Source organism: Grus americana, chromosome 3 (assembly GCF_028858705.1).
Source record: "Grus americana isolate bGruAme1 chromosome 3, bGruAme1.mat, whole genome shotgun sequence".
Lineage (NCBI taxonomy): Eukaryota > Metazoa > Chordata > Aves > Gruiformes > Gruidae > Grus > Grus americana.
Genome location: NC_072854.1, coordinates 76,089,112 through 76,107,715, shown reverse-complemented (window position 1 = coordinate 76,107,715; position 18,604 = coordinate 76,089,112). Strand labels below are relative to the sequence as shown.

The 18,604-nt window shown below is 40.9% G+C and overlaps 1 protein-coding gene across 3 annotated transcripts in view; it reads right to left on the bottom strand.

The window, feature by feature from the left end:
• Positions 1–1,381: 1,381 nt before the first annotated feature.
• PACRG (parkin coregulated) overlaps positions 1,382–18,604 on the bottom strand; it is a 260,040-nt gene continuing 242,817 nt past the window's right edge. For all 3 annotated transcript variants that reach the window (XM_054822698.1, XM_054822696.1, XM_054822697.1), the window contains one exon: positions 1,382–5,797. In XM_054822698.1, the coding sequence (XP_054678673.1) occupies positions 5,637–5,797 (161 nt within the window). In that variant the 3' untranslated portion in view covers positions 1,382–5,636. The remainder of the gene's footprint in view (positions 5,798–18,604) is intronic.

The window sequence follows — 18,604 nt, the reverse complement described above, 5'->3', positions numbered from 1 at the left end:
TTAAGTATGGTGGTATCAATTTGTCTCTACCACGTTGTGCATCATATAGTCAGAGGTAGAGGCGCAGAGATGAGACCCAAGGCCCACATGTTCCCATAGTATCAGACTAGAGCTGGCTGCAGCAGCTGTTCCCCTTCTGCCCTCCAACAGACTTAACCTCCAATTTTTATTTTAAAAACATGCTGATGCAGATGAACGCAGGAAGTTTGGATTGCCTAGATCATTTAATAAACTAAGGGTACATTGTACTAATTTCTTGAGACAGGCACGCAAGACCCAACACTACAATACTCTAGACACCCCCTTTCTTCCTGTCACCTCAATGCATTTACCTCACCTGCACCAAGGCAGAGTAAGAAGGCCAGGATTTAACTTCTTTCAGCATTTGTAAAGCACCAGGATTAGTTCCCATTTTTTCCCCTCTCACCCCATGCCCTGAGCAGCCAGGGTCAGCAGCACCCAGCAGATGCAGAGTTACAGAGGGCTCTTGCACACGCAGGCACCCACGGGGCCAGTGGCAGCAGAGAGGGCGCAGTCCAAAAAATGCCCCTGGCCACGGCCGTGCCAATACCCTGCGCTTCCTCCCCCATGAAGGTGCCCATTCCTCCATAGCTTGAGGCTTTTGCTCTATGCCAGGGACTCTGCTGGCAAACAGTCCGAGCAGCCATCTCTTCCCCCGGCCCCGCTTGCTGCTGAGGAAGGGGACTGAGGGCAGGCACCCGGCCGGCCCGTGCCCCAGCAGGGTGACCAAGATCAGGCGCTTCTGCCACTAATGGGGAAGTGTGGAGGGGGGAGCAGTGCGATGGCCAGCGCTGGGCACGCTGACCCCGAATGTCGCTGCACAGTCCTGCTGCACCCAGGGCCCCCAGGGAGCACAGGGGCTTGTGAACTGGCAGTTTGAGAGGGCTGCACTGTTTGCTAGCTGCCCAGCTCACTCCTAAGAGTTGGTAAAAAATTGGGTATTTGTTGATTTGTGGAATAAACACCCAAGCTGGCATCACAAAACGGACACTCAGCACACAGCTGACTCCCAGCTTTGCAAGAAACATACACTTCCCTCCCTGAGGCTACAGACTGCCTGAGCGAGGGGGACAGTCTCCCACCCACCTCAGCAGAAGCCATGCCAGAGGCCCCAGAGGTGCTGGCAGACCCATTCCTCCCTCTGGCCACGCTGCCCTAAGGAGGGGAGAGCTCTTGGCCAGGAGCCCCACAGACATAGCCAGGCTGTACTCGCTGGGCAAGCACAAGCGCAGCTGAGATATGCCCCACCACACGCGCTCCCCTTCCCTCCCCTCCCACGCCGGAAGGATTATGGGGCCAGGGCAGGGAACTTCTTGTCCTGCCAGGGCATGAACCTTCCTCTCCCGGTCTCCAGGAGGCACAAAGCAGCTCCGAGCTGTTGCAAGCAGACAGGCTTTGTACAGAGTTCCTGCAAACACCCCTGCTTTTATTTAAAGCAGAAAACACAGGATGTTACAGATGAGTGGAAAAATGTGAACTGCCCCACTGCCTGCAGAGCCCCTCAGACCAGAGAATGCTTTTCTGGAAGTCAGAGGGTCTCCAGACAGGATTAGGAAAGCACATAGTGTCTGCTTTAGCTTTTTATTTTTGCCCTGCTTGGCTGCAGCTACACCTCCCCACACTCAACACACAAACACCCTCCTCAGCCAGGGTCCCATACCTTCCCTCCCGCTTACGGCTTCCCATAGCCCTTTTGTATTTGACTCCTAGGAGGCCTTTTTCAAACTCCTTTTGTCAGCTCCGTTTCTTTGAAACACTGGAAAGCCACCAGTGAGAAGCCTGGCTCCAGCTCCCCACCGCCAGTACTGGCGGCCACTTGCCCGGTCCTCTGCCAGGCTCTGCCGCTCCGCAGGAGCCCAGGGCAGCCATAGCCAGGCAGGAGCTGCAGCCAGCTCTGTCCCTGCTCAGCTTCACACAGACAAGTTCTACCATTTGGTGGCTCAACAGCTTGCACAGTGGCTCCTTTATATCCCCCACAAAATGACAGAGGTCCCAAAACTCTGACACCTGTTACCAAGTTTCCTTATACAGCTTTAGGGAGGAATCATTAAAAAGATCCCACTTGATTTCTGTTTTGATGATTATGCAAGACAAAGGCCACAGGTAGATTATTTTTTCTAATGTTAGCATATGCTTTTTATTCTTCAAGCTAAACAACGCCCAGCCAACCTGTTTTTCAAGATAAGCCGGCGACATCTTAAACATGTAGTCTCAAAAAAGCAGCACTTACAACTTAACCATCCTTTACTGATGCTACTTACCTTGCAGTGGCTAGAAAGCAGCAACCCTCAGAGCAAGGCACAAACCACACCAATTCTATATAGTCAGGATACCTTTAATTTATACCCCTTGAAACACCTGCCCTGAGTGCCTTTTAATTGATGCAATTAGAAACTGTTGATTGGCTTGTCCCTAGTGTCAGTGACCACAATTATATGATCTGGCAAAAAGAGAGGCAGGTACTATTTTTTAACCACAATTCCATTTTTTGAGCATAGTAAAATAGCTAAGCAGTGTATTGAATGACAAAGTATTACTCATATGCTTAAGCACCTGGGTCCTTGATCTTGTGCTTTACAAAGTGCTCTGAGCTGTGCTGTAATTGCCTATAAATATGCTGCTGATCATGCTTAAAGGGACGCTGTCAAGGTTGGCAGGCCTACAGTTTGACTTAGTAAAATGACATCTTAAAATTGTTTTATTCTCAGTGTTCCTAAATTACCAGCCTGTGGTTTTCATCATGCTTCTTTTTATCAGTCCAACTCCTAGGATTAATAAGGTTATGGGAGAATGTTCACTTTTAAAGCAATGACCCACTCATAGAAATAGTATGATAGAGGCTAATGTTCCCATCCTGAACATGCAAGTGAAAGCACTTTGCTTGAAAAACCTATTTTTCCTGACGTGAATGGGCATGACCTCTAGTGCCCTTATGGTTTGCAATAAGGTCACCCCTTGCTGAAGCAACATTTTGTGAAAGAAATCTTCAAGAGCGAGCACAGAGCTGAGGGGATCAGGTCTGGGCAAGTCTGCAGTTGCACGAAGTACCCATTTTCCATGGTGTCTCTGTGTCAGTCAGTAGTCTTGTCCTAGTTGAGCTAAAGAGGAGGGGATGCAAAAAGAGCGAGTCAGGGAATAGAGTTACAAAGCTGGTGAGGAGCCTGCAACTTCGTCTCATCCTCAGCAGCGCTGCTGGGATGCAGGGGGTGACGGGATGGGGGAATCCCCGGGACCGAGAGCCCTTTCCTGCACTGTCCCTTCTGCCAGCAGCTCTGTGGCTGGCGCCCAGCGGCGGGGGAACTGAAGCCAGCTATTGAGGCAGTTTTTGATCTCAGGCAAAGAGCGGTACTGGGCTTTCTCTTAAGGACAGAATACAAATAGCTAAGGAGTGAAAGGTGGCCTGGGATTTTTCCTTTTACGAAGGGCCTGATTTGTTTCTGAGCTGAATAACTCGGCTCCCTTGGAGCGGCAGTCCTCCAGCACACTTTCTCCTTACAGGAAACCTGCAATGCCACAATAACCAAACCCATAGGTGCCAGTAAATGAAAAAGCATTGCTCCTTGGTGCCAGGGTCAGTGCAGGACAGGGGTCTGCTGAGGGGAAACAGAGGGAGAAACTGTAACCAAAGGCTGTGCTGATAGTGCCTGGGTGGCTGTGTAGAAAGGCATTTTTGGAAGAGAAGATGGCCTTAGCCCCCCTGCAGTATCCTGCTGGACTCTGTGCTGCAAGGTTTGAATATGAAGCTCTTGAGTTTCCCAAGACATGGGCCGATAGCCAGGCTTCACCTTCCTTTTCTGCCCAGGAGGTGAAAGATTTACAGATACCCTAGATGTGAGCTCATCTGCTCATCCATCACAAGTGTGTGTTAGTCACAGGATAGACACTGCCTAAACTCTGAGGACTTGAGGGAAGCCCTGGCAATGCATAAAAGAAGACTCAGAAAGAACCAAAAAACAAATAGAAAAGAAAGGTCTCCAGAGCCTGGGAAAAAGGCACACATGCAGCAGCCATGCCTAAACCGGGGACTGGTGAGCACTTGTGGCCGGTGGCATCACTTGATGCTGCAGTTCCTCAAAGAAGCAGGAAGAGTAAAAACCTTCCTCTTAACTTTTGTCCAATTACAGGAAAGAGAAGAAAGTAAAGGAAAAAAAAATCCTCAGGCTGAAGATCCCACAGAACAGAAGGTGGCAACTCTAATGTCAGTCTAACGACAGATCCAGCTCAAAGTTTCAGCCGGTGGGAAGGTGCTCCCCATGCTTCCAGTATGCACCCAAGAGAGCAGGGCAGCGGAGGGGCTGTCTTTCGCACAGGCAAGCCTTGTAGGGTGTCAGTGTGGATGTGGATAAGCGCTTGGAAAAAGTCTCATGTGTCTAACACCAAAGAGTGCATTTCGAGCTCTAACAGTTACAGAGAAACACTTGAAAGTGCAACTTGCGTATATTTTAAGAGCTTCCAGAAACCAGAATAAAAACAAAATGAGCCCAAAGTCTGTACTTTCAAAAATCTCATGCTTTTTAGGCAAAGCTCCCATCTCCTGATTTGTTTTGAGCTGACTCGATATTTTTAAATGGTTGTCCTTGAGAATTGTAAAACTTGTTTTATTTTTTGAAGGCTTATTCCATAGAAATGCTTAAAAAGCAATAAAGTCAATCTCAATAGCCTTGCTTAAATCCATGATTATATCAATTCTGTGTTGTGGGTATACAGGGAGAAACTAACTGAATAGGAAATTGTAAGGGATTCCTGTAACAATAGTTACATTGTTTGTATACATATATACCATAATAATAACAGCAGAAAAGCACTAGCAACCTCGCAGTTACAAAAATTACCCAGTGCCCTTTAAAAATATATGTGTATATTCTGTGTTTACCCAGATTAACAGTGTCGTTAGGGACTGATACATTATGTACGCTCTATCTTCCGTCTGATTTATTGAAGTTTTGTCTGGGCTTCTTTTCTTCAAAACTGTGGTTGTGCTTGATGTTCGCCAAGAGGAACCCAAGTTCCATGCAAAGGTAAACACCTGGAAGCTGAGATCAGGAGCGTATAAGAAACATGAATTAATTTAATGACAGTGCTTTATAATGGACCATATAAATTCTCCCGCTGTAATTGGTATATACATTCAACAGTTCTATTGTATGTCAGTGCACATAAGTCGGCACAGCTGCTAGAGAGGCATTGCTGAACTGGTGTTTCTCTTCCATGACAAACACCTATTAAGCAGTCAGCATAAACTCTTCTTGTTACAGCCTCTGACATCACCCTCAGGGCAGGCGGACACAGAACAGCAATTGCTGAATTGCGTATGAAAATTATAGTTTTATTGTCTATACAAGTGAAGGTTTAACTCTGATTCCTGCTCGAGTCAGCTCTGTTATAAAGGAGCGATTCTTTCAGGGAACAAACAAGCACAGTACACCATTGTAATCAAAGGAACAGGCACTATTTATGTATTGGAAAGCCTTGTTCACAATAGTGCTAACACTCTAATGCCCCAGAAGCCACTATTTTAGCAGCTGTAGAGAAAAAAAGCATGACTAACAAGATACCATACAGAGTCAGATACAGTTTTTTTAGAACACAAATGGAATCATCCCATTTGATACAACTCAGTTTAATATGCATGACTGATAAGTAGGGATCATGTATTTAATGTTTATATAAGCAGTTTCTCCACCGTAGCGTTCAAAGGCTTCCAGTGTCTCTTGAATCAGATCTCCAATATTTTCACGCTTCTGCTGGCTGTAGTCTATCCCATCGCCTGAATTAACTGGTTAATAAAAGAAAAAAAACAAACCAAGAATTATATTAAATTTACTGTTACACTTTGAAATAATGACATAGGAAATTGCCATTGCTTGTCAGTCACTGTGCCTCTATTAGAAATTTTGCTCTGTGACACGAAACAGAGCTGAATTTGAAAACAGGGCGGTTTTGGTGTCTCTTTAAGGCTCTGCTCAGTCTCTGACTTTGTGTGCCTTCAAAATTTGGTTATGTATGCATTACTTCAGTATCTAAGCAAAAATCCTAATAAAAATAAAGAGGATACATTCTTGTATGAGGTAAAGATGGAGTCTCTCTTACACAGTTAATCTCTGAAGACCATTACTTCTTTATTTCTAACATGGCTTATTTAGGACAAAATTCTACTGCCAGATACATAAACGCTTATCTACAAAATGTGACTTCAGCTAGACTTGTTATGGTGTGAAATCTGAAATAGGTATTGTTTGGGGATTGTCCCACGTTAGACATCAGATTCACACTCTTATGCTGTTTCTGGTAGAGGGGATGTCATGTGACCTAAAAGAGATATTTGGAGTATAACATGGCACTCATTCGATTTCTGCTCCCTGAAAAATGTGTAAAATTAAGTCAATGTCAAAAGGACAAATTATTGCAGCCCTTAGATGCAGTAACATTTACTGCTGCTTTCTCTAACGTGGACTAGCAAGGGTGACACACGTTCACACACACAGCGTAATTCTTTAAAAAAATCAGTGTGAACAACTGTGACAACAAAAAATACAAGGATAAGAAATAACTTCACCTGCAATGATGCTGAGAGATTTAAAGGAGGAAAATATATTTCATTTTGTTTTAAAACAATACTTGGAAAACTATCTTAATATGGGTATATTCCAATACATGTATAAAAAGTAATTTGGTAGGAGCACAAAGTACTCAGATCAGTGCGGTGCCGTGGCCAGGTGGAGAGGCTGTCACGCTGCTGTGGGGTAGTCCACACGCAGTCAGTCAGTGGTCTCACTCCGGGCAGCGGTGGCAATGTGCCCACGTCATACATTTAACATCTCAAATAACGCTGCTTGCTTACTGACACTCAGCCGGCCAGCAAAGGACGCATCTGTCAAGGCAACACGACCAGCTTCTCAGGTAGTGCCTGCCTCTCGCGTTACAAGCACGGCGCACGCGAGGGCGAGGGTAGATTTTGCTCCCACTGGTGCCTTCACATCCCCAGGCCGATGGGGTGTAGATGTACAACTGCACCCAGCCTCTCATCCTCTCCTGGATCTAAGCCCAAGGATCTGGATTTAAAGTTTGTGACTGTTACCAGTAAAAAAATGAAGAACCATGCTCATGAAGAAAGAGCTGATGAACACGGGTAAAAATCATCCTTTTGCTGAATTTTCCTGTAAAATATCTGATTACACTCCAAGAATATTATATGTATATTAGTTTTTTGAACTCGTTACACACATTTGTGTCACTTTGCTTTTTGTAAAATGTTTACAAAAATACGGATGTGACATACAAGGACTGGGTTTCTGAGTGGAAAGGAAGTAATTCTTCTGTGATGATTACTCTTAAGCACATGAATACTTTCCTATATATTAACTATTTATTTCACTGACATGGGAAGCCAGGGTTGTGACATCAAAATTTACTACAATGAATTTAATGTAATGTTAGAAATAACAGATTATGAGAGTGCACAGAAAATACCAAGAGCTACTAAATAAAAGGATTGGCTTATACAAAATACTGATGTGAAAAGAAAAGCACGTCACAATTGAGTGCAATTTAGACTAAACATGGTTTGCTCTTGCAGAAAACAACCGAGATCAACTGTGCCTCATCACCTGTGTTGCACGTGCACTGCCAGCACTCCCCAGAACACCTGGAGGTATTTCTGATTTCACAAAGGAAACCCTGAACCTTGACCTAAGTCTTGGCAAATATGTAAAGGAATTACTGACTTTCCAACCATTTGTCTATTATCTGTAATTTTAAGCCTACACACATGCTCTGCTAATGAGCTTACACAGCTTTCATCGTTCTTTCAAAGAAGTAGTAAAAAAATCAGCTCTCTGGAAGTAATGGTGATACATTGCTAAGCAAGTTTGGAGGAGGCCAACAAGATGCCCTGATAATGCTGGTAGCAGAGGTATTTACCAGAATCCCATGTTACAGTCTTTATTATAGAGCATAGTCTGTACAATAAATGATGCCTTAGATGCTTTATTAAAAGGTGCCTAAGAGAATGAGGCAATGATAAAGGAAATAGTCTGCAAGGGAAGACTGAATGTGTGATGTGCAGACCGTCATTACATTTTTTTTTTTTTTTGCTACAGACCATCTGTGCTATATGAAGGTTTGTATCCTCAAGACAGCCATAATTCACATTAATGTCATGACACAAACTACAACCAACAATACCAGAAAGGTTATGTCAGCGTCGAGGTCACCTGGTAAGTACTAAAATAGCTATCCTATGCAGATAGAGGAATTAACAAATCTTTCAGACAAAAAAGATAATCATTAACCTGACAGGACAACATCCACTAAACGGATGAGTCAGAATGATCTGCCCAATGCACCTAAGGGTAAATATCTAGTCATAATAATAATGATGATTGGTTGAAAAAAAAATAGCTACTAAAGTCTAACGGTCTTGGCATGCCCTTCTCTGGTTTGACTCTATTTCCAAGTTAGTTTGCATGAGAAGCCAACTTTGTCAGCCACAAAAATGTTGCATATATAAAGTGTGAACATGGATCTGATTCAAGCTCTTCATGAAGTTGTCCTTTGTGAGGGAGAATAAATCAACATGAAAATGCTAGGAAGCACATTTGTCATATCTTTGTCTCAAAGTGAAGTGTCTGGCAAATTCAGCATGCATCAAGAACTCTTTTCAGAGCAAATGTTACTTCTGTGTTTAGAAGAAACACACTGAAGGAATACTAACAGATCTAGAGGATTGCAATAAGGAAAAGATCTCATTTTTCCCTTCCTGGATCAAAAAGTTAGTTCCCGGTCTCCTAAATGATGCACCGAGGGTTTTATGGTCCTTCAAGTGAAGTGAAAGCCTTTGCACCTGTCGAGACCTGCACCAGCTGATGAAATCACCCAGCACACCAAGCCCAGGAGTGGCACTCCCTGCCCTGCCCTCAGCGCTGCCGATGCCAGCTGCCGTAGCTGAGGAAACCCTGCTCAGACCCTCAGGGACTGAACTCAGCGTTTGGCAGCGAGTGCAAGAGAATTTGAACTTTGTTTTAAGACATGGTTTGTATTTGAGTCTAGACATGCTTCTATTCATGATTCAGAATATTAAAGAAATTCTAGTGTTATTTGTATTCCATTTCATCTCATTCAAAAATTTCACTAGGGTAATGCTACCAATATAAAATTGTATTGCATTAAAGAAGGACAGGCGAGTTTCTCTCAGTGCATTAAGAACTTGATAGGGCAGTTTTGAAGTCCTGGAGTGGACGAGAAAGGTAAACAGCTCAGTCCGATCTGTTCTTATCTCTGGACATTTGTTAGCATCTGAAAGTGTCCGAGACGTTCTTTCAGTTTATTGGATTTCACTTCAAGGCAGGCCAGGTCTTGAATAAAAGGGGTTTTAATCCCCCGAATATGTCAAAGTCCCCCTCTGTAAGTATCTCACACATACCAGAGCTCGGTCCTGGTGGTGGCTGTTCCCAAGTTCTGCTTCATGGAAAGCACAAATTAAACCTGGAGTTTTTATACACCTGTTGTTGTAAGGATGCTGTAGATCTTAGGATATTAGAATTTCCCCAGATGTTAAATTCTTTACTGATGAACTTCTGAGAGCATATATAAACACATATATTTCAACTTGCAGTCTTGGAACAAGTGGGTCCTAGCAGAAATTTTATTTACTACTAGTTAACAACAGAGAGTTTTTGTATAATGGGATTATTTTTTGTACACAAATCAATAAAGCTACTTGGAAAGATAGGCATCATTCCTCCCTTTTTGAATGCTGATAAACAGAGATACTGAAAGGTAAAGTGACTTGCTCCAAGTCATGGAAGGGATCAGTCACAAATCATGCTTTTTGGCTTTTTATTGTAGATGATGAAAGTACTATTTATGGTAAAATATAACTATGGTAAAAATAATTTTTAAGCTGCTCAGTTCATCCTAGTCAAACCAACAGGTATTTTCAGCAATTAAAATGATTACAGTAATCCAACATGCTAACCACTTAACTGAGTAAGATTTTTACTTCAAAAAACCAACAGTGATGGGATTGTAAAGTGCAGATGTATTTCTCAGTACAGAATTGTATTTCTACGGAAAAGCCTATCACAGAACAATATACAGTTAAGCAGTACAAACTAGCATTAAAATGTTTTGTGGAAAATTTCAGGACTTTATCCCTTCTAGGAGTCAGCATCAGTACCAAGAAATAAATGGAAGCTGATTTCAGCTATAGATTGACATGCATGTGTGTCAGGGTTCACATTGCATGAAGTTCACTGCTCAGGTACGGTTCAGAGCTTAATTAATTTTTCAAAGTCCTCTTGCTGGGATTAGTTTAATTGTCATAAAAGATGTTGGCTTCCTGACCGGAGTGGAAAATGAAAGCCCCTGATGAGTCAGTGTGGCGGGAGGGAGGAGGGCTCCTTTGCACCGCTCCTCTGCTGTGACTCAGAACTGTGCTTTGAAATTGTCAGCTCCAGGAAGGATGAGGTAGTTCAGTCTCCCTGTTCATTTAATTGAAAGTCTGTGAAAAGTCACAGGCTAAGACTGTAAAACCCTCCTGTCTGCTCAGAAACGGAGGGACATTGCTGGTTCATTTCACTGAGGTGAAGAAAGAGCCAGGAGGTTACCAGTGCTGGTCGTTGCTAACCCAGACCGCAAACCCTGCGTTCCATTCCTGAAGGCTCAGAGCAACTGGAACACCAGTTCTACTTGTTTCTTAGGACGCATCTAGATTGTGTGCACACAGAAGAGCAAACTGGTCTCACGCACGCTCGTCCCAAAGCTAGAACGTTGGAAAGAAGAGCTCGTAGAGTAATTTATGTTGGAAGGTACCCCTGGAGCCATCTGGTCCGAATGCCCTGCTTAAAGTCAGCTCCATTTTCAAAGTGAGGTCAGGTAGCTCAGGGTGAAATATCTGCAGTTCCTCAGCGCAGGGTGATCCCAGAACGAGAAATGGTACAGAGATCCCCTTGAGCTGGCAGAGCTTTTCACCAGCTATTTCAAATGCAATGAGGGGAAGAGCTGCCCCTTAAATATTAAAACATATCTGGTGAAGGAGAATTTGCTGAAGTTACAAACTTCATAGGAGGAATTATTATCTGCTTTGATACAAAACAAACGTCAACTTTTGGCATAGTAACAGATTCTAACCTGCATGTATAACACTGCTTTTGGAAGCTTAATCATATATCGAAGAAAGAGGCACAGATTTGGCTGAAAAAATAATAACATTTCATTAACACCCTGACTTGGAACTATGAAAACATAATTAAAAAAAAAAAAAATGTATCTTTCAAAGCACTTTAAAACATTGAAATTGAAAGTAGTAATATACCTTAAGGAGGCCAGATCTTTGAATATGCACAGACCTGTTTTTTGACACTATAAACATTTAAGAGTTCCTTGTCTCTTGCTTTACTTGGCGCTTCCTTCTATTTTTCATCACTAGTGCTGAGTGTTTATCACTCTACAATGCTACACTGCTGCAGAGATTGCAGAAGAATGATCCAAGAAGAAGGCATGTATGCTTGGAATTTAAAAAGAATACTAATAAAGAGAAATTTCTGCTCATCATAGGTCTTAGAAAAAAACAATTTTATACTTTTGATATAAATCAGCTAGCTATTATCTATCTAAATAAGATGCTTCCAAGGTTTTCTTAATTCTTATTGAAGGCATTTTGCTTTAGCATAAAATATAGATTCTTTCTATAGTTATCTCCCATATGCAGCTAGCTTTTAGTTATTTCATAAATTAGCATTTATTTTAAAATGTAAGTGCTGTTACTATAAATACTATTCAGAAAGTCAACAATTCAGTAAGTGGAGGAAGTGCTCTGATTGGAAAGGAAACATTTGACTAACTTACGATGTTTTACTAATGATGTAAGCCTACTAGAGATAGCTGTAGCTACTTGTAAATTGCTGCAGTATAAAAAAACCCGAAAACCAACAGACCAAAAATCCCAACTGAAAATGAGCCAAGACAGCAGCTGTTATCACAGTTTTTCATTTCCAGGAAATGTTAGCAACATCAGATGTAATCCTGTCTAAGCCCAGACTTTTTTTTTTTTTTAATAGAAGTATAAAAATGAAAAAGCAATCACAGATTTTGTATCAAATTATATTAGCAAACATATTTGACCAATGAGGTAAAAAATAAGATAATATTGTGGGTTTTTTCCTCTATAACTACTTAAACTTCTCTGATGAATTTAGACTTTGAAGTTTGCCTATGTTTGTCAATATCAAACAAAGTAGTATTAAATAATCTTAGATAAACAGTATGCTCAACAGAGGAACAGAAACTGGAGGCCGAGATCTCTGTGGCCTTGCTACACTGTTTACTGTTGCAAAATAATATATTAGGTCACAAATCATGCTTAAAGTGCAACAAGAATTGCACCACTTATGTGAATCTGATGTCCTTCCAGTTGTTTTGGACGTATATAGGCTAGTAGAAAGCAAATACTGCTTTTTAGCTGGAAATCAGCTTGTGTGTGCAAAATTTGCATAGCTTTGCTGGACTGATGTGAAATACATTTGTTCATCACATTAATTTCTCATCCAAATATGGCATAATTAATGCAAAAGGAATTAAAACCATAGAAAAACAAATCTTTGTATGTGTGTAGAATAAACATAATTTATTTTTTAAAGTAATTGAAAGTGACAAAGCTAAAAGTCCCAAAATGCTTTAAAGATCGCTGATTTCAGTATGAAACGTAATCCTACAGCAGCCAATTTTTAACATTGAGTTTATTCATACTTAAACTCAAGATGCTTGGCAAGGCATCTTCCTTCCCCCACTGGAAGATTTTTATTAATGCAACCAACATGCTTTCGAGGGAAAGCCCTAGGTTTTTCTTCACAAGCAAAAAGCTCAGTAATTCATTACTTGGTGTTAATAACTGTTGATGTGTCTGTGTTGTGTGATCTGTCACGTACTAATGGAATTTGTTGTGTCGAAATTCACTGTTCGAAATCATTACCATTTAAGGACCTTATTTGGTATAGCTTGCCCATCAAAAATTTCATTGACAGCTAAATGACTTCAATCACTGCTTTCATAACTTTGTGACAGAAGGGTGAGCCCTTTATTGTCGTTGGAATGCAACCATATAAAAGTAGGTCAATATATTAAAAATTTCTCATCAAAATTATGGGAGCAAGTTGTTAGATATGCCTATAAGTTGCTGGATATGGCTGAAGTTGCCAGTTTTCTAGTTTTTCTGTCCCCTAATTAAGCAAAATAAGCAAGAACCTGAAGTCAACTTGAGGATGTTTTAGCAGTGATTTGAGAAGGGACAAAGAGATGAAAGCTACGAATGACTGTGTGGATTTGCCAAGATTTCTTTCATTGCTGTGGGACAAGGACAGAGTTTATGCAGTTTAAAGGACAGCTAGCATTGAAACTGGCATGTACTATTTTATCCTCAAGCCAGACAGAAAGGAACACTCTGCTCAACAAGATCTCTGTATTATAAGGCTCAGGATATCTCCTTCTGGTGTCTATTTATTTATTTTTTTAAATATATATATTTTTAATGTAAATTGAGTAATCTGATTACTGTTTCTTTCTGCGTTTTTCCAGTTGGATCAATGCATATGGTAGGTTAAAAAAAAAAATATTGCCTTCCCAAGATATGAATTTCCATTCTTTTTATGAAGAACAGGAAGGACATAAAAATACTTATCAAAAGCTAGTTAATTGCTATTCAGTTTACATTAAGAAAAGTGTACATTTGAATTTATACAAGCTTTTCTAGCAAACAGAAAAAAATCCAATTTTTTTCTCTACTGGAAATGTTTTTCTCTAACTGGAAAACTCTCACCCTTCTTTCAGTCTAAATTACACCTGTATCTTTTGTTGCTTGACCTGTTATTCAAAAGGGTCCCGAGTATGAAGAAAGCAAGAGGCTCAGCAGCATCCAGCCCAACTTGCTGAATGCCTGAGATCTTCTCACATCAAACTCAGTTTCATAAGGAAAGCTGTGATGCTTTGGGAAATAAAGTTACGTGCAAAAAAGCCGGTATCTCAGGTTATAGAAAGTCACTCTTCTTGTATATCAGTTCAGTCTTCTGAACCGATGCTTGAAGAGGCCGTGTCGATATGCCGAGAAGGCACTCCTGTGGCACACAGGTTGGTGATGACATGCTACTGCTAGCGTGAGACTACAGGTGAACAAAAAGAAAGTACAGCAGATGGTCATCCCAAACACTTAATCATTGCATCTTTTTGTGTCATTTTAAATTATTAACATAGTAATCTGAAGGAAGAGCAATTTGAGGAGCGGAGGATATGAGACCTCTCCAGTATAGCTTACTAATTCTTCAAATCTTGTTCTGACCTAAGCTAATCTTTACAATGTTATTTTAAATATTGACATTTAAATATCTTCCTTTAGAGAATCCTTTAGCACTTTTTACTGATATTAAAGGAACTGAGGAACAATATATTTCTCTGAACATGTGTTTCTCCTGAGATAAATTGATGAAATTGAGGTTGGTTGGTGGCACGTTGTGAAACTGCATAACCCATCTCAATAGTTACTAAAAGTCAACCATCTCAGGTACGACTGCTTATTTGTCTAGCTTGCCATCAAGACTGCAGGGATTCAAACAATGGAGCGTGCTGATACTGTGAGGTCCTGAATTGTCTGCTATTTTCATTTGTCTAAGAACCACCACTTTGCTGAGGTTGAAAAAAAAAACAAAAACCCAAACCACCAGAAAGAAACTGAACTGCAATGGCAGTTAACAGTAACAAATGCTATTGATAACATCAGTGGGTATGTACAAAGACAAGATATTTACACATTTTTCCAGTAACCTGACCCACTACTAGGACCACCTACCGAGATTTAGCAGACTGACACGCTCTTGCAATACACAGAATATCCTTTTGTTTGACCACTTATGCAATTTTTATTAGCTAACTTCCTTTCCTACCCAATACAAAATCATTATTTACTATGCCACTATAAGTATCATAGACTCTAGACTGTGTTTTTTAAAAAGTACTCCTAACTTGGCAGTTGGAGTAGATGATCATTGTAGGTCCCTTCCATCTGAAATAGTCTCTATTCTATTCTATTCTATTCTATTCTATTCTATTCTATTCTATTCTATTCTTAATTAACTTTCTCAAAAAGGGGTTGCAGCATTAAATTATTAACACAAGCATTTTAGTGATGCCTAAATACACTTGTTCATAACAAAGAAGTAATTGCACATAACACATGGTTATAAAACAATAGGATGGTAAATTGTTAGCAGGTTTTTTGAGATAAAACTATTATTAATATATGTTACAATATTTTAAGAAATGCTGCTATTTCTTACACTGCTTCCACCTGAAGAATTACAATCGTCCATAAGCACATAATCTCTTAAGGCCATACTTGCTTTTACACATTTACTGAAAAAGACTTATTTATTCTGGGACGATGAGTAGAAGTAAAAATGGCTTTTCTGTGTGCAAACAGGATACAAGGCATGCTCAGCAGGGTAAACTGGACCCCAGTTAACACTAGCAATACCTTTATGATATCTGTACGGGTGCCTTCACATAGCAAACATCCAACTGCTAACAACATCGCACTTCTAGTTCAGTGTGTAATAATTTTCTTAATACCCTTTCACTTCATCACAAGAGCAGTGGTCCTGAACAACAGTAAAGCCTGAAAAAGAATCTTTGCTTCTCATATGAATTTGTATTTGCTTGTCCTAAACTGCTGCAAATCTCCGGTATCTATATGCTGATGGCAGTGTACTAGTGAGAGTAAGTTTATCTTCCTAGGCCCCCCCGCCCCCCACGCACACACAGCCCCACGTGCATGTCATGACAGGGTGGAAGAGACAAAAGAAGGGAGTGATATGGCTGAATGCTCTTGGTCAACTCAGGCTAGCCTAAGGGTTTTGAACTAACAGCCAAGAAAACAGTTAAAGAGCACATCAGAGTACAGTGTGTTTGAATATTTTTAAGTTTGCATTTTCATGTATTATAATGAAGAACAAAAGTAAAGAGCCGTCAAGAAAATTCTTCCCTGGCAACTTAAATATGCTTTCTCATACTTGGATGATCTGAGAGTACCTGCACACATTATAACTAGCTTTATATTAATAACAATGAAATGGCCATTCCTATGAAGGAAAAGTCATGAGAGGTTTTTTAGATAAATTTGAGACACATTGAAAAGATAACCTGGAAGACAGCATGACTAATATCTAAGTGGGACATATTTCAAGAGTAATATTTTCTTGCAGTTTTCCTGGAATGCTTATTGCTCAGTGGATAGGGTCAGCCTCTAGAGGAAAGGGAGAAGTAACACCTCACAAAATCCCCTTATCGCCTCTCTCCGGCAGGCCACAGATGGCTGTTGCACCTCCTACATTGTTCAATGCTGATGGCTGCTGTGAGTTTACAGCTCTCTGATCCAAGTCTGCAGCTGCGGTGCTGAATGGGTACCTGTGGAAGCACTAGCTCAAGAGTAACAGAAAACTGCTTCAGAAAAATATTACTGACCATTTTTGGACAACAGCAGCTAGTGCAGAATGACGACTTTTGAAGGAAACTATGGCATGTTATTTTAAGGGAAAAGAATAACGTATACTAGTCTCCATAAATGAATATGAGCAAAATTCTTCATGAGTCACCAAGAAATTTCATCACTGAATGCTGATATCTGGAAAGGTCTTTCTGAATCACTTCTCCTAGCACAAAGTTTATTGGGTGCTTGACTGATAAGTAAAATAGACAATTCTTGTCCCGGGGACAAGAATGTGGACATGGGAGGAGTAGAAGACAAAGAAAAACAAAGGCTGAAAGTGGAGGAACAAAAGCCAAGGACATTCGTTTGGCTAATTAATTTTCTTACGTATGCTCCATAAAGGTTCTAATTTATAGGAATATATACATTATGGATTAGCATGGTTATTCCATAGTGTAATGTAAAGTATCACACTGGATGCCGATCGACATGTTATATCTGAGCCTGTTGAACTTCCACTGTCATTTTGTAGCAAAACAAGGTGAAAAGATAGATAGGCTTATCTGCACGTCTACGGCTAGACCCAGTATCTTTGCTTTACAGTTCTGAGTAAGAATCTCAGCTACTTACAAGTTCAATTTGGGAAATGATTAGAAAGGAATGTCAACCTTATTAATATAAGTATAGGGCCTCTACAGGAATGTGTGCTATCAACTTAAGTATTGACTTTTTAAGATGGAGGAGGTGAACTGAAGCTGTTACTAGTCCATGAGAGGAGAGGCACCAACAGCCTCCCAGCACTTGAAATCTCTCCTCTTCTATTGTCTTCCTTCCTTTCAATCATATTGATAAAAAATAGAGTCATCCAGAGATCTCTGTTTGGTAATATCCTTGTTTTAGAGAGGCATATACTTTCCTCTCTCCTTAATATAAAAAAATGCTGAAGAGTCAATAAGTCATTTTAGGCATGCTTGTTATCAGATCTAGTGCCTCAGCCATCTGCCTCAACAGCTCCTGAAACTGCTGATAGTTGTCTGGCAGAGATTATAACCACTGTCACTGAATCATCAGAAGTCATGGAAGAAGTCAGGCTAATATCAATTTACTTACATATCCTCACTATCATAATATATCCATATCTAGCAGCTCAGATTGGCTTAAAGAGGGGTTATGATTCTGTGTAGGGGAAATGGTACTATAAGACAACAACTTGATTTTATAGGAGAGGAACAATAATACCACTCACAACTTTCATGTAACAGACTGACTTGGCAACTGTGAAAACAGCCAGGCAGAATTAGAGACACAGGGCAGGAGACAACATCAAGGTATAAATCTCTTACAATCAGAATGGAGATTTCAGACCAAGTTAGGAATTGCAGCACTTAATATCTGTCACGTGGGCTCTGCAGGAGAATCGGTAGGGCTGCACTAGACTTACCTCATGGCATAAAGTAGGAGTTACATTCCCCAGAACAGTGTTCAAGTGAGTGAAAGGCTGATCAGTGAGTCTCACAGAGGTAGCCAGCGGGAATCAGCAAGCAGAAAAATGTCTAAAATTTTGCTTTTCTCTAAGACTCAAATGTTTGCATCCACCCTGGAGCTACAGCCCACAAGTTTTCCTCAGGGTAGATATCTATTGCCATACCTTCTGGGTGAGATTGAATGCTTTCTTTAAAAGCAACTTGTGCCACAAGACAGTAATGATACCTGTTTCCCATAGATGTGTGTTGGTTTTGTGCTACACCTCTGTACGATAATAATTCAAGTTTCCCATAAGTTCTACCAGCTAAAAGATAGTATAAGCTAAGGCCCGTTCTGACAGCTTGTATAGCCTACCAACATTTCTTTCATGAGGGGCATAAATTTAGATCTCTCCCCTCTGCCCAGATGCTTATTTGTCCAGAAATGCTGCCGCCTTTCCACTTTGATTGAATTTGGACCGTGAGTTTAAAAGTTACAGGAGCTGAGAGGGGGAAAGGCAGAACAGAATAACCTTGTGACCGTAAGCCTTGTATTCTTAAGAAGGCAGGCAACAAAGGGATGAGTAAGGGCAGCGGTGGCTGCCTCAGTTTTTATTGCTTGAAAACCTAGTGGTGAAGCAGCCTCCCA